General features: G+C 38.1%; 1 protein-coding gene across 1 annotated transcript in view; it reads left to right on the forward strand.

Moving 5' to 3' along the window:
• The window catches only part of SPATA16 (spermatogenesis associated 16), a gene marked incomplete at its 3' end in the record, with an annotated part of 219,168 nt that overhangs the window by 158,670 nt on the left and 39,456 nt on the right, over positions 1–21,042 (forward strand). The window contains exons 6-7 of the mRNA XM_079705228.1: positions 16,678–16,824; positions 17,858–17,970. Coding sequence (XP_079561354.1) covers positions 16,678–16,824; positions 17,858–17,970 — 260 coding nt within the window. The remainder of the gene's footprint in view (positions 1–16,677; positions 16,825–17,857; positions 17,971–21,042) is intronic.

The following is a 21,042-nucleotide window of genomic DNA, read 5'->3' on the forward strand; positions in this document are numbered from 1 at the left end:
ACTTTGAACTAACAGGCTATTACACTGATGACATTATTTGCCTCTGTTGCAAATGATTAAAGGGTCACTCCAAAGCCATTGCTGGAATGACAGTGAAACCACTATTACTAACTATATGTGCAAGTCTTAGTGGCATCTCTTCTTCTCCCCCCAGGTAATTCCAAGGTGAGGAAGAGGGCAGGTCAAATGTGATCTTTAGCTTCTGGATATTTCTCACAGGAGGTGCAGAGTGGTGATTTGGGCAGGCATCAGTAGTCAAAGGCTGTAGCTAGAAAGTGAATTACACAAAGAGAGATAGGGCCTAGGAGGGTAGTGACCTTGTTTTGTTGGCACGTCCCAAATACCAGGATACTCCTTTTATCTGCCTTCTATTTAAGAAGCTTCTGTGTTGCCAAAAATGTATTCAGTTATTTACTTCAACAGTCACGCAGCAGGTGTGACTGGACAATCACACAGCAAATGTGTGCAAACATGAGACTTTTTTTAACCTATACATATTCATCTTTGGTCTGTCCAGAGGCAAAAATATATTCTATCCCACCCCAAAGGACTCAATCCCACCCAATCATTTCTAAAATTTAGTCTGTCTTCAGTAACTATCTAATCAAATTCACCAGCTTTTTCCCCCTTTCCACAGGACTTTCTTCTTCTCCTAGTCTGGTTTCAACTTTCACAGAGCTCGAGCCTACCCAAGGGTCCAAAGAAGCCCATGGGCATGTGAGGAAAGAGTCCTCTTGGAAGCCTTGTGCAGGCTGGCACAGCTGCTGATTATATGGCTAGTGCAACTTGAGACAGCTCTGTTGGCTTGAGCAGGACCTGATGGGCTCATTTATGTGACACCCAAGGGCACCTATATGAGTTCCCCATGCTAGCTCCTGGTGTAAATGCTTCTTTACATGTACACCAACCACCCCAACCACACAAGTTGGACCAGACTAGAACTACTTTCTAAGATTCCCTCTCCCTGCCAGAATGCGGAGTTCTAGATCTTACTCTAGAAATCCCCTCTACTCCACTGGAGACTGGAAGTCATTTTAGTCCTCTCTCCAACTTGCTATGTTATTCTGCCATTTCTCTTCTCCTTTTCTCCATGCTTCAGAATCCCAATATCCTCAGGACAAGAAGAGGATCTACAATGGAGATGGGTGGTATATTCAGTTATTCATTTAGTCATCAAACATTTATTGTGCAGGCACTATACTAGGTAGTGCTAGAATATATCTGCTTCTAAGAAAGAATATGACTCTAGTAATTTATACTTCAGGGTGAAAATTGGACTATATTTTTCCTCTCTTCTAGAGAATACTTCACTTAAAACCTAAGCTCTAATTGTGGAATGGAAAGCTGAGTCTAATTAAAAGAATGACGGAGGAGAAAACAGATGAAGGAGCAGTTTGGGAATAGAAGTCCTTGCCACCGAAAGTGGCAAAGACTGGCTAGTTGTTTACCAAACTATTCTCTTTCCCCCTCCCATGCATGTAACTAGAATACATTTCCAGCCTCCTTTACAGTTCAGTGAGGCTTGTGACTCAGTAACAGCCAATGGAATGTGGACAGAAATAACCTGGGAGTATGACACTCCCAGGCCTGGCCCATAAATCTCTGCCATGCAGAACTCTCTTTCCCTAGCCACTGACTGAGAAAATAGAACTGCGGAACTAAAGAAGCTACAAGGCAAAAGAAGCTTGGATCCCTGAATGACCATGTGGAAGGCAACCCACTGAATACCCACACAAACAAAAACCAAAATTCTCTTGCTTTAGATCCCTAAGATTTGGAGGCTCTTTGTTAAATCAGGTAGCTTTACTCTAACTAATATACTGCCTTACATCAGTGAAGTAGGCGGCTTCCTACTCCATCTGCAGTGTACACAATAAAATTCATGTGAACTCAGGGGAGGACGGATAAACATTCCTCCATGTGCAGTCAAATTCATCCTCAGAAACACTCGGAGTTTGTGTACATTCCCTTCTACCTCCCGTTCACTCATCCTTCCTTGGACAACTACATGTAAATGTTCTCATACATATGTGTTTGTACCCACTCACGGAACATTTGAGGATAGACACAGATTCCCCATGGGAGACAGAACACAATTACGTTGTTTTCGTTGCAGCAAGAGAAACTGAGGCCGTAAATAAGAATTACAGAAATCATCTAAATAAACAATCAACAGATGAAGGTCAGAAAATCTGTACCTTGAAGATCTTGGATGAAAAGCCTACCTATCAAAGTTCTGCTGGATAAGTAGGTATTATCATTAAAACTTGGAGACTAATACATTTAGTTCTCCCAGCAGAGGCTGGCAGACAACCCTCCAACACAGAAACTCTGCCCAACTCCAGGTCACCTTCATCAAGCCTAGACAGTATTGAGTTCATTACTCCTTGGTCATGTGACAGTGTCATGAGCCCAGTAATAGCTGGCAGAGGTGGTGGTGATGAGCAGGAAGAATATTCATGACAGAGATCCCCCAGGCAGTGTATTCTTTTTAGCTAGCCCCTAATTCACAGTCATCCTGATCATGGATTTCCACATGAAAAATAGATGCAAAGGGAAAAAACTATAAAAATGAATTCATTGTGAAATGTATAGAGATCTAAGTATTTTTAATTTTTTACTGAATGGACCAACTAAATTAGTGATTTATTATGAGAAAAATCCACTTCACCCTCAGTGGCAGGCACTAGGACTATACTGCCTTTATAGCTTCTACAAGACTGATAAGGGAGGGTTAAAATTCAAATCTGCCTTGTAGGACAACCAGGCTTACATATCCTCAGGAACTCACTGAGCATTCTTTGCTATTTTGGGGATGTGGTAAGACCCACCAAAATCTTAAAGCCATATTATAATAGAGCTATACTGTATTATGTTTCACAGAGGAAAAAATTACTGAATTTTTAGCAGTATAGCTATCCATTTTTCTTATTTAAGGAAAAATCCACTTTGATTCATGCAGAGTAGTCAGGGTATATAAAACAAATAATAATTCACCAGCCCCAGAATTATTATGTTTTCATTTATAAAGATTTTGCTTGAGATTTTTATTCATATAATCCAATGAAATAACAAAATTCTGTACAGTTCTTATTCTTGCATGATTGTATTTTAATAATAAAGTAATACAATAAGTATATCCTGTCTCCACTTGACGAAAATATCAAGATTTATTTGCTAAATAAAATAAATATTCAGTAATGGATCTGTGCTTAGTAATGTTTAATAGAAAAGTTTTCTGGATCAGATATCAATTACTTTAACACTTAGGTAGATAGAGTCATATTTTGTCTCTCCAGTGCAATTTAACTCCCAAGAGTAAATGTGTATGTTCATAAGAATAATATACTGTTTTAAAACAGACCTTTAAAAATTGCTTTTCACTGAAATTTATAACCTTGTTCTTGTTCAGTCATCATTTACCAGTAAGAATAATACATTCTATGCTAAAATATAAAGTTAAAATTTCTCATTTTATTTTCTTCTTTAAAATGTTATAATTTTACCATGATCAAGAGTTTCCAAGATTAGACTATTTTCCTCTTTCTAACTCACTTTATCAAATGGGAAAGTTTATAGAATTAAAGAGCCTATATTCCCCAATATCATTATGAAAGTGTTACAGCTAGGTTGGTTATAAAGATGACAAATCATCTCGTATTTGTACCACAGAATTCTTTTTAGAAACAGAGAGTCATTCCCAAAGAAAAGAAATTCCTCATATATGGGGCTAAAGTCTCTGTTCTTAAAATATTAAAACGTTGGTCTTCCCAATGGGAAGTGTGGTGTTCTGGCACTGTTCTATCTAATCAAAGTAAACATGTCTCAGTGAGCAGCTCACTTGTCCTTTGCAGTAGCAGGTTACAACACCATTTGCCTTTGGTCTCCCTCATCTACTGTCTCTTACCATCTATGATTGTATTCTTCCTTTTAATTGCATAACTCTCTTTTAATTTCATTTTAGCTATAACAGGTAACAATAACCAAGGGATTGTATTATTTTGCTTTCTTCTTGTTAGTCTGTACTTCTTAATGCATCCAGTGAACCAACTTCCCAGGAGTTGGATTCATCTCTACAATCGGTAACTTGTACCTTTAGTAACTGATCACAGCACAGCTGCAGTTTCACACCATGGGTGGCCACCCAGGAATCAAAGATTCCTCACCCTCCACCCTGTTATCCTTTCTCTTTCCAAACCACATGTTTCCATAAGCCAGGACCATTCTAGCAAATCTCACTTCTGACTCTGATTCTGGGATTTTCTTTTCCTCACAACACTGCTGACACCAAATCTGTGGGGTTTTCCACACCACTTCTCCAGCTCTCAGCCACCAACTGCTGTTTTAACAATTCAGTTCAACTTTGGTACTCACTATCCAGGGTTAGCACAGACGTCACAGATTAAGGGCTCGATCCTACCGGACTGCCCCACCACCACTTCAGATGCCAGTCACAGGTCCCAGGCCTCCTGTACTTCTGACCAACCAGCTACAAGTTGGGGGTTTCTAATGACCCCCCAATTCAGGTTCTATAATTTTCTAGGATGACTCATAGAACTCAGGAAGTGCTTTACTTACTATTACTGGTTTATTATAAAGGATACAACTCAAGAACAGCCAAATGGAAGAGATACATAGGGCAAAATAAGGTGGGGTGTGGGTGTGTGCTCTCACTGGTTGCACGACTCTCCCAGCACCTCACTGTACTTCACTAACCCAGAAACTCTCCAAACCCCATCATCTCGGGGGTTTTATGGAGGTTTCATTATGATTGACTAAATCATTGGCCACTGGTGATTAATTCAATCTCCAGCCTGCCTCCCCTCCCCAGAGCTTGGGGAATGGGGTTGAAAGTTCCAAGTTTTCTAATTAAGCCTTGGTTTTTCTTGACACCAGCCCCCATCCTGACAGAAGCTATCTAGGGGCCTGCCAAGAGTCACCTCATTAGAACAAAAGACACTCCTACCATCCTCTATCACATAGGAAATTCCAAGTGTTATAGAAGCTCTGTGCCAGGAACTGGGGACAAAGACCAACAATTTTTCTATGATACCACACCATCTCTCACTCACCGGAGATAATATCCTTGTGTTTTTTACTCTTGGGTGCAGACCACTATTCAGCATGGCTTTATCTGTGAGAATCCAGTACAATCTGGGTTGATTTTGTATCCTTCCAGAGAAGATTTTCTTTTGATTTTTCCAAACCACATGGAGTACTACCAACCAGAGAGCCTCTATTTCTAGAGCTGAGATTTCCTGGGCCATCTAGGTAGCATAAATTCAAACCTTATCCCTAGACTTAAAATTCCCAGAGGGGAAAAAGAATCCTACTCCAGGCCCCAGATAAGTCAGACAAGTTTGTTAACTTCATCAATGGTTGGATTTTTCTTTTATCTCCATCATTCACTGGTACCCCAGTCTCACCTTTGTTTAAGAATGCACCATGCTATATTATAATTGACTGTTTGTCTACTGCATGCACCAAATGGTAAGCAACACCATGGCATTCATTATCTTACCATTTTATGATAATGCCTGACACATTTATATAGACTCTGGTAAGGGGAGCCTATAAATATTTTTCAGGTAAATTAGGTAATCAGTTCTTCATCTAAGCTATATATCTTATTAAGACTATTTCTAATATTTCATCATTTTGTTGCTATTATGGATTAAACCATTATTTTCATTATACTGTATATTTTATTATACCTATATATTTTGATTGACCTTTTTAAATCTTATATCTGTTTATTTGGGGGTCTGTATATTTCCTTTTTTGATCCCTTACTGAACTCTTGTCTATACTAATAGATTTTCAGTTTATCCTCTTGGATTTTCTATATAAATAACCATCTATTCTTAAGTTATGACCATTTGGTCTCTTCACTTCCAAAATTTATATCTCTCATTTTTATTTCAGGTCTTATTCCTTTGGCCTGAAATTCCAAAGCTATAGAGAAAAATAGTGGTCAAAGGCAGTCATTTTGTTTCTGAGTTTAACAGGAATAAAACAGATTAAAAGGAGTTTCACCACAACCAAACTGACTACTAATAGTGAATAGTAAAGAGTAATACCTAATAATCAAGATAATCTCCTCTTTTAGATTTGCATATGTAAGCAATAACTTATCAAATACAAAGGCTTGCTGACTTTCAAATTTTATATATTAACTACAGGAAATTACTGAGTCATTACCATAAGATCATTTGCTCATGAGCCATGATAATTCATGAGTAATAATAGTTCTTGTACATGATAATCATGATAATTCTTTGTTTTTTAATTGTCTTCAACAATTGCACTTATTAAATAAAAAACTTTAGAACTCCAAAACCAATTTCAACAGAAAACAAAAGAAAATCTCTGGTCTCAGGAAAAGAAATTGCTGTGCTTCTCTGGGATGGTAGTTTGTTGCTGTTGTTATTGCTGTTGTTTTATCTTGGGAACATTGTGAATGAGATAGTTGATCTTCTTTACTTCTAGAAAGTATACAGGAGCTTATAAAATACATTCTGTGTATTAATCTCACCTATGGCTTCATCACTGGTCTCTTAATTTTCCTTCTGATCTGTTTTCTTCAAGCACTCTTTTACACATTTTTTTATGCTGTATGTATTTATTTAAGGCAAGTCATTACACTTCCAGAGTGAGATATCAACAAATAAGTAGATTACCAGTCCAGATAGTAAGGAAAACTAAGGCTTTCAGATTATGTAAGACTTTTATTATGCAGTATTAGTTAACTACCCAAGGGTCACTTTTTGCAAAATGTAGAACCTAATCGAAAGTGAAAAAAATCATAATTATGATATAGATCAAGAAAAATGATGCTAAACATTTATTTTTTTTAGTTATTTCTGAGATATACATTTTAAAGTAATAACTAGAATTATGACTTATAACATTATACCGGAACATAAGATTTTTAGAAATTTCATGTAATGTCTGAAACATTTATATTAACATATTTCCATACAAATATAAACATTTATTTTTTATTATTATCTCATATACTTAAGTCTAGTTATTAGTAATAGTATTACAATAATGTTATAATAATAGCATCACTAAGACAGTCAATTTTGGTATCTTTGTACTAGCTGTAAAAATTAATTATTCTTAATCCTCAAACTAATATGTTTCTTAAATAAGGCAATTATTCTTCTCAGATAGTCAACTTGAAAAATTTATAATATGTCTTACATCTCAGCTATGATATTTTAAGGATTCCACAGTATTTGTAGATATACTGAACTACTAGCTAAATCCCTCTATCAGAAATCTTTGGTTTCAAGTAATAGGAATCACAGCTTAAACTGATTTCAGTATATTTAAGTTTTAAAGGGGTAGGAGGAGGCAAGAAATACATTGATTTATAATACAACTACAGGGGGACTACCTTTAAGTACAGCTTGATCCAATAGTTCACTCACTGCTCTATTTTCTACAGTCAGCTTTCTTCTCAAGTTCTACCTGGTATTCCATCATCTGTACCATGCCCTCAAGCCCTAGGATCTTGAGTCATAGCAAAATTCCCAAATGTCATTACACACTTAAAATCACACTGTCCCAAGAAGCAGTGAATATCTCTTACACCCAATTCCTGGGACTCACTCTTCCTCATTGGCCCAAATTACATTATATGCTTATACTTGAACCAAAACAGGTCAAGGTAATGCCATGGATTGATTTGCCTAAGTCAAATAGGTCTCACTCTTAGAGTAGGTAGGGAAGGAGAAAATTCTCCAAGGGTAAAAAAAGAGGGAAGGTGGAATGCATGTTAGGTATCCAACCAACCAATGTCCATTCCAATGGCTGCAGAAATACAGCCACTTAAGGGCATTAGATCAACAATATATTATTTCACTAACTGTGAATTTAATAAATATTGAAGGGAAGAGCAGTATCTTTCATGTTTGTTTGTCTCAAACTTACTTTGTTGGGGATGGAATTAAGGAACTTCCCCAGAATAAATACAATACAGCTGATTAAACATAAAACTTTGGAATCAATAAGAATTCCAAGTGAAATAAAAATAAACTATCTATAAAAATCTTGTGTAATTATTTGTTTTTCAAAAGTTTATAAATGGGTTATGAGGGGCAACTTATATATACGTAGATAAGTTTTGGAGAAGTAGAGCAGAAGTCTGAAGGGAAAATTAGGAATCTTAGGAATGAAAACCAATGTTTTTCACTTGCATCTATAACTCTGAAATTATAATGACGGTCAAAGGGAAAATATAATTTACTATACAAAGATTCATTATACAAATAGATTTCTCACACATCAAATGCAAAAATCAAAATACGCTATCTATGTTTTTAAAGTGGAAACTGTTTTATTATTTATGGGGGCAATAATGATGTTAGCTGCAAAGTTGCTGCCTTTTGCTATTTTCTTGCTGATGTGAACTTGTGGATAACTTCCAATATAGAAGTACTGGCATTAAAAAGTGAACAAGATAAAACACAGAAAATGACTGGGTGGGAAAGAAGCAATGACAAAGTGTTGGCATTATGAAGGGACTGGAGAAGCTAAACTCTGAAACTGATCACTAAGATGAAGTCATATAAAACTGACATGGTCCCATCTCACACTGAACAACTGGGACCTTTAGAAATGAGATTTTTGCTCTAGCCCAAAATGTCAGAACATTTTGTTATGGACAAAGGGCAGAGAAATGACATAGACACTGGAAAATAGAGAAGGAAATGAAACAGAGAAAGGAGATGAGAGAACCCTAACAAATCTGCATATTTCTAAAAGACTTTTAAAACCTCTATGATTTTTCTTTTTTCAAAATTGCTTTGAGGGCTTCCCTGGTGGCACAGTGGTTGAGAGTCCACCTGCCGATGCAGGGGACACGGGTTCGTGCCCTGGTCCAGGAAGATCCCACATGCTGAGGAGCGGCCGGGCCGTGAGCCATGGCCACTGAACCTGCGTGTCCAGAGCCTGTGCTCCGCAATGGGAGAGGCCACAACAGTGAGAGGCTCATGTACTACAAAAACAAAAAAAACAAAAACAAAAAAAATTGCTTTGAGAAGTTTATCCACAGTCTGTTGACGGTGGTTATGATGAGGTGTCCAACAGAAAATACTGATGATGGTGGTATCTATGTTTTCTACTTTATGTCCAGAGAGCTCATATTTTATTTTACAGATATTTAACTTCATAAAAAATAAGCAGTCCCTCATATATAGAGATGAGTCCGCTGATCTACAATCAACAGTTCACATTTTTGCAGATGCTTTTCTGGTGCTGCTGACAGTTTCATTAAGCCAGCTTCTCTGTTAATCCAATCTTCTTTGTGACTAAGGGCCCATATTTCCCAGAGAACAAGCTGCAGCAAGGGCCCAACCTGAGCGTGAAACTAAGTTTTCAATCTAGGCAAAGCTGCTCTGTTCATTTGAGCATCAACTCCACTGAGTTACCTAATACATATTATTTTACCTCACTCACCCTTCGTAAATTAAACAGAAACCACTTAAAGTTTAGGTAAAATAAAAAAAAGATTGTGTGATATTCTTTTCTAAGTTTAGTGACAGAGAAATAAATCCAACCTCAGAAGCTCTGAAATTTCATTAGCTTTGATTTTTTGAAGTTCTATTCTTACTTGGACGATTAAAATTTCAGGATTGAGAAAACTTTGTTTTTATATTCAACTCAAGCATTGATTGAGCACCTACTAGGTGCTTGGGGCATGAAGATACGTGAAGATGTGATCTTGAGAGGATTATAACTTATTGGAGAGATGAGACATACCTCCATGAAACATTAGGAGATTCACTCTAGAGTGAGTGGTATGGGCGTTCTTTTTTTTTTAACATCTTTACTGGAGTATAATTGCTTTACAATGTTGTTAGTTGCTGCTGTATAACAAAGTGAATCAGCTATACATATATATATATATATATATATATATATATATATATATATATATATATCTCCATATCCCCTCCCTCTTGTGTCTCCCTCCCACTGTCCCTATCCCACCCCTCTAGGTGGTCACAAAGCACCGAGCTGATCTCCCTGTGCTATGTGGCTGCTTCCCACTATCTATCTATTTTACATTTGGTAGTGTATATATGTCCATGCCACTCTCTCACTTTGTCCCAGCTTACTCTTCTCCCTCCCCGTATCCTCAAGTCCATTCTCTATGTCTGCGTCTTTATTCCTGTCCTGCCCCTAGGTTCATCAGAACCTTTGTTTTTTTTTTCAGATTCCATATATCTGTGTTAGCATACGGTATTTGTTTTTCTCTTTCTGACTTACTTCACCCTGTATGACAGACTCTAGGTCCATCCACCTCACTACAAATAACTCAATTTCGTTTCTTTTTATGGCTGAATAATATTCCACTGTATATATGTGCCACATCTTCTTTATCCATTCATCTGTCGATGGACACTTAGGTTGCTTCCATGTCCTGGCTATTGTAAATAGTGCTGCAATGAACATTCTGGTACATGACTCTTTTGGGGGATTTTTTGTTTTTCATTTTTGGCTGCGTTGGGTCTTCGTTGCTGTGTGCAGGCTTTCTCTAGTTGTGGTCAGCGGGGACTACTCTTTGTTGCTGTGCGTGGGCTTCTCACTGCGGTGGCTTCTCTTGCTGCGGAGCATGGGCTCTAGGCGCACAGGCTTCAGTAGTCGTGGCTCGTGGGCTCTAGAGCACAGGCTCAGTAGTTGTGGCACACGGGCTTAGTTGCTCCGTGGCATGTGGGATCTTCCTGGACCAGGGCTCAAACTCGTGTCCCCTGCATTGGCAGGTGGATTCTTAACCACTGTGCCACCAGGGAAGCCCCACATGACTCTTTTTGAGTTATGGTTTTCTCAGGGTATATGCCCAGTAGCGGGATTGCTGGGTCATATGGTAGTTCTATTTTTAGTTTGGGTGTTCTTTAGGAGTTTGGGTCGGGGGAGTACTGAAATACTCAGGTGGCCCTTTATGGACTAGGTGGGACTTAAATTAGGCACATCTGGAAGTACAGTAATCGACTGAATAAAAGAAATATTGAGAGATTAGGTAGATGTTTCTGGGTGGAAAAGCACAAAGAAAAATTCAGAGGCAGGATGAGCACAGGCTAGTACAAATTAGTGAAATCAGCAGACCTGATGAGAAAGGTTTATACTGGAGAAAACATAGGAATTAAGAATAGACTGTGAAACACATCCACACAATTGAGAGCCCTGAATACCAGGAAAGAAGCACTGAAATTCCTGAGGAGTGATTTAACCATGACAAAGGTGATATTCCAGAAATATTCACTGGGCGGTGGTGTGGAGATATATTGGTGTGAAATCATACTGGTGGCAGCGAGGCTTGTTGGGAAACGTTTTCTGTAATCCCGATGCTTTGTGATCAGAAATTTGACCAGGGTGGTAGCAATGATAATGCAAAGAGCAGGGTTAATGTGAGTTGTATTACAGTGGGCAGATTTAATGAGCTTTTGAGGTTCACTAAATGTCAGGGAATAAGAGGAAAGAAAAGTTAACAATGACTTCAAAATTTTAAGCCAGAATAACTGGGTGAATAATGGCCATTCCTTCAATATGCTGGTGAAAAGTAGAGACGAGAGATGTTGTGGACATTTAAAAAATCACTTTCAAGGAATATATTTGCTGTATTTGAGGTAACGTCTGTAATGGTGAGCAAATAGCAATGTCCCAGTAGGCATCTGGAAATGCTGTGTTTGAAATTGGGGAAATTTTGCAGATGAGATTATGGCTTTGGATGCCTAGTCTTTTGATTTAGAACAAGAGTCCCCAACCCCCAACCGGTACTGGTCCACGGCCTGTTAAGAACCGGGCCGCACAGCATGAGATGAGCGGTAGGGAGAGCGAGTGAAGCTTCATCTGCCGCTCCCCATTGCTCCCCATCGGTCGCATTACCGCCTGAACCATCCTCTGCTCCATCCATGGAAAAATTGTCTTCCATGAAACCAGTCTCTGGTGCCCAAAAGGTTGGGGACTGCTGGATTCGAAGTAATAGTGAATGCCACAAGAATAGAGAAATTGGACTTCCCTGGTGGCACAGTGGGCTCTGGTCCAGGAAGATCCCCCATGCCGTGAAGCAACTAAGCCCATGCGCCACAACTACTGAGTCTGTGCTCTAGAGCCCGTGAGCCACAACTACTGAGCCCGTGTGCCACAACTACTGAAGCCCACGCACCTAGAGCTCATGCTCCGCAACAAGAGAAGCCACCACAATGAGAAACCCGCGCACCGCAATGAAGTGTAGCCCCCACTCGCCGCAACTAGAGAAAGCCTGTGTGCAGCAACAAAGACCCAACTCAGCCCAAAATAATTAATTAATTAATTAAAAAAAGAAAGAATAGGAAAATTCCCCCGAGAGTGTTAATATGAAGAACATATCATTGAGCCAGCGATAGCTAGGAGGTGTACTGAATGAGATGCAGGAGAAAAAGGGAGGAAGAGGAAGCAGCATGTGTATGTGTAGGAGAGATGGGGAGACACAGACAGAGAAAGAGGCAGAGAGAAAGACAAAGAGAGGGAAACAGAGAGACAGAGAGAGAAAGAGAAGAGACTGTCACTGAACTCCAGGGAGGTGACTTCAGGGAGGGAGGAAGGAACATACAGAAGGTCACAGAGCATGAATGTCTTCAGTACCTGAAAGCTGGTCAGCTCCAGCCTCCTGAGGTACAATAAAAGGTTCTTGATAAAGGGCGAACATTACCCTCTTTTGCTGAGAGTTGGACATCTTTCATTTGGAGGATAAAGAATTGAAAGATCATGTTTCTACAAGAAACTTAATCTGCATAATTTATCTTTGATATTCTTTTTTAAAACATCTGCTTCCCTAATGGTACAAATTTGGAACTGCATCATACCTGCAAATTGATTTTTTAATAATAAATTTGGTCCTAGTCATCTAAATTTCATCTGCAATTGTGATAAATTGTAAAGGAATGATGCATTAAGGGATTTATTTCTCTCAAGTTTTCTTCTCACGTGACAGGAGCAAAGAAGACATTTTTAATCAATTCAACTTTCTTACCAAAGGACTATATATTCTGGTTAACTTTTACATCCATCAGAGGCACAGGGCTTTTTGGACGTAGGTAGAGGTTTATGAGCATAAAATTGAGAACAATTAGCACTCAAATTAATGTTACATGAGATTCAACATCTGGTAAGTGTGTCATCATTTTGGGTCATAGACCACTTGCTAGGCTAAATGTTCATACAACTGCAATTTACTCTGCATACAAATGGAATAAAAATGATACTTTAAAAATATTTTTTAACTTAACAGTATGTATGTAGGGACCTCTCTCATTTCAAAACTTTGACTAGAATTGAACAACGGATTGAACAGGATGAAACATACAGCATCAAAAGGAACAGAAAATACATTTTTGCAAGTATATTTTATAACAAATTAGCTATAGTGCTAATATTAGCTTCTCTAGTTCGTCTAACCACTGTCACTATCAATATAGGTCTCCTCTTTATCCATCAAATATTTAAGAGCAAGAAGAGGTCAACCTCTCAAAGTCTTTGTGCTATTTATATAACAGAGCCCTCAAACATCGGCTGTTTCTGGCAACAGAGGGGCATCAGAAAATGCCAGATCTCAAGATGCCTCCTGCGACTCACCACAAACACCAGCCCATGCACAGCACACGCTAAACTATTCTGAACCTCAGGACTCCGGGGCCTCCAAGAGCACCTTAATGTAGACCTTAAAGTCCTAGAGGTGTCCTACAGGGAACCCTCTCTGAGCTGGAAGCAGGTGCTGGCAGGAGGCTTCAGGGTACCTGGGATCCAGCGGCTTCTATGTCAACAAGCTACATATACTCTGGGTCTGTGGGGAAGTCAGAGGGTCCATAACGCCTACCCATACCCATTCAGGGGGCCTCTAGGCATCCAGAGTTACCCAGAAAGCCAAGGCTCTCCCCAGAGGATGGCCCCAGACTTCACCACCAGCATGGCCAGGAGCACTGGGGCCTTCTAGGTCAGGGAGCAAAACCAGATTAAAGAGCAAACCATAGTCAGGGAACACATACCTTCTCCTGCCCTCTACCTCCAGAGTATGCTAATTCCTGAAAATACTGACAATTTAAACATGCCAGCATCTTAGAGACTGCTAAAGAATAACCACAATCAAAAAAAAAATGTTATGACCATTTATCAGGAGAATGAGCTAGTGTCCATTTTACTTTTACTTAATTGCCTTTTCACATGATCTGGTTATTGGCAACTTCAGTAAAACTGGTAAACTCTTGGTTGGGTGTGTCTGTATCTGCAGATTTCAAAAGTAAAGAAACTTTCTGCACTCTTGAGATGGAGATGCAGAAATCACATGTTACCTTGTTTCTAGAAATGAGCCATCCTTTTAAAAAGAGGCAAACACCAACTAAAGCAGCATCTAATACTGCAATCTGCTTTTAAAGTGCCTAAAGGTTACGCTATTAATTCTAAGAACACTTGAGCCTTTGTTGTACTTTTCTACATAGAGTAAGGAAGTGTTCTATCTAGAATTGTGTCTGTCAAAACCATCTACGTATTGATGTTGCCCTGCTTCTGTAACATGCTTCCCACTGATTGTCAGAGTGATGGTCACTGTCGTAGCATCGTTTTGAGAGTTAAGCCCTGTGCTTCAACGTACAGCAGCCTGACTCTCAATTCTGGTCCCTTCATTTGCTGTGTTGGGCAAGTTTGTAATTTCTTGAAGCTCCAGTTTGGTCATCCGTGAGGTGGTCATAATAATGTGTCCTGCTCTACATTGTTGCTGAATGAGAAAGATAATCCTGATCATGTGTATGGCACAGAAGAACTGTCACATAAATGTTAACCCTCAATAATATTTAGTGGTTGCCAGATCCTGTCACCAAAGACTAAATCATGTTTAATATATTTTTGTTCTGTGCTTGTGTTTAAAAGATATTTTGTAATATTTTCTTTTAATTATCAGCATACATGTTAACTCTCTGTTTGACAGCCGTATGCTATTTACTTAACCAAAATGTGCCAAATAGCTTACTGCAGTGTTTTCCAAACTGTGATTTGAAAAATTGGGATTCTGTGGAGGGGTTCAAGGTGGCTATTGTGTGTGGGGTATACAGAATGGGGTACAGTGATGAGAGTGAGTGGTCAGTGATCCAGGCTTCAGATGGAACAGCTCTACCTTTACCGACTTTAAATATTGGGCTTCTCAGTAAATTTTAGTTTGAACAAAGGGTTCTGCAGCTAAAAATCAGGGCGGGGAAGTCAGAGAGGGTGGATAAAAATACTCATGGTTTACTGTGTCTATTATTTTTTAAAGAAATACTACAGATAGCAAAGACTGTATTTGAAACACTGCCATTTGAGTTCTGATTCTAGATTAAAAATTGGCATTTAAATCATAATTCAAGGATATTTGGAATTTCATCTTTTTCCCTTTCTGGCAGTGTTAAATAGGGAGGGCTCATTAAACCCTCTGTTCATCATCCTTCATTTGAGAAGTCTATTGTAATAAACCAAAGCATTATTACTCAGAATGAAAATGAATGAAGTAAATCTGGCCTCCAAGACCCCTGGCTGACATCTGTCCCTGTCCCAAAAGTAATCCAAAGTCAAGCAAGCCTAAAGCAGAGTGCAGTGGTTAGGCCCACGGTCTCTGGAGTCAGACTGCCCAGGTGTGAATCCTGCTTTGTCCACTTATATGCGTGTTTCCAGACAAGTCACTTCCCATCTGTGTACCTCAACCTCCCAGTTATTTGTAAAATGAGGACAATAGCACCAATTATGTGAATGTATCGTGAGGATTTAAAGAGAATGCACACAAAACAAACATGATTACCAAAGGGGAAAGGGAAGGAAGGGAGAGATAAATTAGGAGCGTGGGATTAACAGATATAAACTATTATACATAAAATAGATAAGCAACAAAGATTTACCGTATAGCACAGGGAACTATTTTCAGTATCTTGTAATAACCTATGATGGAAAATAATCTGAAAAAAAAAATATATATATATATATGTAATTGAACCACTTTTTGTACACCTGAAACACAATATTGTAAATCAACTATATGTCAATAAAAAATTTTTAACAGAATGCACACAAAATGTTTAGAACAAGGGAAGGTAGAAAATAAGTACTAAGTAAATATTAGCTCTTCTAGTCATTAAGAACAGTTTGTTTTAGAACCATTTTTTTGACACGAGTCATTTCCAAGTCTAATTACAAAAGTTAGTACATTTATCATTTTAAATTTCCTTCAACTATAGGAGGGATAGCAACTAAATTAATTAGCCTTATATCTTAATTCTTACTTGGTAATTTTTCTCTTTCCTTTCATATAACGTTATTTTCTTAAACAAACTGTGAACAGAAAAATCAAATTCCCTTGAAAGGTGTCACACAGAAAAATATTAAGCCTGCAACCTGGTCCTGAATTTTGTATTATTTTGAATATGGGGAAAAGGAACCCATAACCTAGCCATATTCTATTGCTATACTTTGTGTATGTTTATATTTTAAGAAAAATATGAAGGATAAAGTATGATTTTGATATATCATCTATTTGACCTTTTGATGCACATACTTTTACTTTGTATCCTTAATTTTTTCCGAGTATAATTCTTGAAATCTGGGGGGGAAATACCCTGAAAACAATAAAATGATAAATTCTTTAGTTCTTTTTCTGTCATATTTCAGACGTTAAAGGACTCCACGTGCTGCCTCAGACAGCTGACTGGTCATCTTTTCCTCCTCAACAGTATCTCTTGACTCTTGGGTTCAAAAACAAAGAAGATGGGGAGTTTTTGGAAAAAGTATCAAGTAGGAAGTTCCCAACATTTACAGGTAAGTCACCTGGACTTGTTATCTTTCAATTCTGTTTTAAATTAGGAATTGTGCATTATTCATTAAGCTTTATTCATCACAAGCCTAGCATATAGTAGGGCCTGGGCACCAAAATGTTTGCTGGGTCATACTTAACTCCTTCCAATCTTCTTTGTGGGTTAGTTAACAATACCTGGAATTCTGGTTGCCCCAGGGGTGCCCACCTCCCTCACTCTAACCATCTCACTGCAACCACACCACCACCCATGCCTGATCATGGAGCACTTAAAGATTACAAGCTTTTGTCATTATCCATCAGCAAACACAGAAGAAAACCATGCAACAAAACTATTGTATGAAATCAAACATATAGCCAATGACCACCTTAAATCACTTGGATTATCTGCCATTGTATTAATATCTGTTCTACTCTTTTCTTATGTAATTAAACAAGATCTCAGATCTCCTGAAGAGTATTATAGTTAAATGGTGCTCAGTAATTCTAGTTGAAACTTTCAAAAATCAAGTAAACATTCAGGTGGAGTTGAAGTCTCATACTTATGGGCTGAATTCATGACCAGGTTGAATTTATCCCTTCAGCTATACCCACATAATTAAGGATTTGTGTTTTGTCTGGCACTCTGTCCTCTGAGGCTTATCACAGCTTCGAGCTACATTCAAAGTCAGTGCAATCTGCACACCTGAATAATACCTGGGAGGAACAAGACAAGAATCAGACACATTTATGATGACATTTTTTTCACAACTCAGGAAGAGCATATTCTGCAGAGAGACATGAATTGTTATACGCTGTCCCGTGGATCTCTCAATCAAGAAACACAACAAAAGGAATAAATGACAGTCTCTAAAGGGCAGTGTCTCCTCATAGATCTTTCACTGTTATACTTCTGGTCTTTGAGATGGGACTCGTTTCTATGCTAAAGATTTCATATCTATTAATATTGAGATATCTGTTTATAGCTTGCTAAGGAAAGCATTTTGAAATGGAAGTCTGGGGAAAAAAAGTATAAAAGTTTACTGTTACAATTTTTAGAACATAAAACTCCCTTCGGTCTGCTGACAAGAGAAGACACAGTGAGACACATGGAGACAATGCGGAAGCGAATCTTGCCAATACTGGATTTTATTAGAAGCACCCAATCGAATGTAGGTATATAAGTCTTTTATATTTTTTCAACATATAAATATCAGACAATTCTAGAAGTATGGAAAGTTTATGGTGTAAATATTGCAAGTGTCGGAGGATTTTAGAAACTTTCACAGTAAATCTTATTTGCAAAACCAAGCAAAGTTTACCTAATAATTTTATTCCTTTTATACTTTAAAATATATTAATCATAAAGCTACACCTTCATAATTTCCAGCATTTCTCAGGCTAGAGCCTTTTCTTTGTGGCTTCCTGATATCTAACTGAAGGCTGAATTGAATCTCTTGCTTCAAATCAGTAACAAAATTTTAGTGAACACAGTGCTTTCCCTATTTCATACATTTGGATTACATATAACCATTTTGTTGCCTACATAAGAATTCAGAACACTGAAAGCTAGCTCCTCCACATCAACTGATACATTGGATGCTACTCTAAACATTGGCAATTGATCTTTTTGTTGTTAACATCTTTACTGCAGTACAACTTCTTTATAATGTTGTGTTAGTTTCTGTTGTATAAAAAAGTGAACCAGCTATATGCATACATATATCACCATATCCCCTCCCTCTTGCCTCTCCCTCCCACCCTCCCTATCCCACCCCTCTAGGTGGTCACAAAGCACCAAGCTGATCTCCCTGTTGCTATGCAGCTGCTCCCCACTAGCTATCTATTTTACGTTTGGTACTGTATATATGTCCATGCCACTCTCTCACTTCGTCTTAGCTTACCCTTCCCCCTCCCCGTGTCCTCAAGTCCATTCTCTACATCTGCATCTTTATTCCTGTCCTGCCCCTAGGTTCATCAGAATCTTTTTTTTTTTTTTAGATTCCATATATATGTGTTAGCATAGGCTATTTGTTTTTCTCTTTCTGACATGCTTCCCTCTGTATGACAGACTCTAGGTCCATCCACCTCACTACAAATAACTCAATTTCATTTCTTTTTATGGCTGAGTAATATTCCATTGTATATATGTGCCACATCTTTATCCATTGGTCTGTTGATGGACATTTAGGTTGCTTCCATATCCTGGCTATTGGAAATAGTGCTGCAATGAACATTGTGGTACATGACTCTTTGAATTATCATTTCTCAGGGTATATGCCCAGTAGACGGATTGCTGGGTCATATGGTACTTCTATTTTTACTTTTTTAAGGAAGTTCCATACTGTTCTCCATGGTGGCTGTATCAATTTACATTCCCACCAGCAGTGCAAGAGGGTTCCCTTTTCTCCACACCCTCTCCAGCATTTATTGTTTGTCGATTTTTTGATGATGGCCATTCTGACTGGTGTGAGGTGATACCTCATTGTACTTTTGATTTGCATCTCTCTAATAATTAGTGATGTTGAGCATTATTTCATGTGTTTGTTGGCAATCTGTATATCTTCTTTGGAGAAATATCTATTTAGGTCTTCTGCCCATTTTTGGATTGGGTTGTTTGTTTTTTTCCTATTGAGCTGCATGAGCTGCTTGTATATTTTGGAGATTAATCCTTTGTCAGTTGCTTCGTTTGCAAATATTTTCTCCCATTCTGAGGGTTGTCTTTTGTCTTGTTTATGGTTTCCTTTGCCGTGCAAAAGCTTTTAAGTTTCATTAGGTCCCATTTGTTTATTTTTGTTTTTATTTCCATTTCGATAGGAGGTGGGTCAAAAAGGATCTTGCTGTCATTTATGTCATAGAGTGTTCTGCCTATGTTTTCCTCTAAGAGTTTGATAGTGTCCAGCCTTACATTTAGGTCTTTAATCCATTTTGAGTTTATTTCTGTGTATGGTGTTAGGAAGTGTTCTAATTTCATTCTTTTCCATGTAGCTGTCCAGTTTTCCCAGCACCACTTATTGAAGAGGCTGTCTTTTCTCCATTGTATACTCCTGCCTCCTTTATCAAAGATAAGGTGACCATATGTACGTGGGTTTATCTCTGGGCTTTCTATCCTGTTCCATTGATCTATCTTTCTGTTTTTGTGCCAGTACCATACTGTCTGGATTACTGTAGCTTTGTAGTATAGTCTGAAGTCAGGGAGCCTGATTCCTCCAGCTCCGTTTTTCTTTCTCAAGATTGCTTTGGCTATTCGGGATCTTTTGTGTTTCCAAACAAATTGTGAAATTTTTTGTTCTAGTTCTATGAAAAGTGCCATTGGTAGCTTGATAGGGATTGCATTGAATCTGTAGATGGCTTTGGGTAGTAGAGTCATTTTCACAATGTTGATTCTTCCAATCCAAGAACATGGTATATCTCTCCATCTGTTGGTATCACCTTTAATTTCCTTCATCAGTGTCTTATAGTATTCTGCATACAGGTCTTTCATCTCCTTAAGTAGGTTTATTCCTAGGTATTTTATTCTTTTTCTTGTAATGGTAAATGGGAGTGTTTCCTTAATTTCTCTTTCAGATTTTTCATCATTAGTGTATAGGAATGCAAGAGATTTCTGTGCATTAATTTTGTATCCTGGTACTCTACCAAATTCATTGATTAGCTCTAGTAGTTTTCTGGTAGCATCTTTAGGATTCTCTATGTATAGTATCATGTCATCTGCAAATAGTGACAGTTTTACTTCCGCTTTCCAATTTGTATTCCTTTTATTTCTTTTTCTTCTCTGATTGCTGTGGCTGAAATTCCAAAACTATGTTGAATAATAGTGGTGAGAGTGGACAACCTTGTCTTGTTCCTGATCTTAGAGGAAATGGTTTCAGTTTTTCACCACTGTAAATGATGCTGGCTTTGGGTTTGTCATACATGGCTTTTATTATGTTGAGGTAAGTTCCCTCTATGCCTACTTTCTGGAGAGTTTTTATCATAAATGGGTGTTGAATTTTGTCAAAAGCTGTTTCTGTATCTATTGAGATGATCATATGGTTTTTCTCCTTCAGTTCATTAATATGGTTCATCACATTGATTGATTTGCATATATTGAAGAATTCTTGCATTCCTGGGATAAACCCCACTTGATCCTGGTGTATGAGCCTTTTAATGTGCTCTTGGATTCCATTTGCTAGTATTTTGTTGATGATTTTTGCATCTATGTTCATCAGTGATATTGGCCTTTAGTTTTCTTTCTTTGTGACATC

Source organism: Hyperoodon ampullatus, assembly GCF_949752795.1.
Source record: "Hyperoodon ampullatus genome assembly, chromosome: 5".
Lineage (NCBI taxonomy): Eukaryota > Metazoa > Chordata > Mammalia > Artiodactyla > Ziphiidae > Hyperoodon > Hyperoodon ampullatus.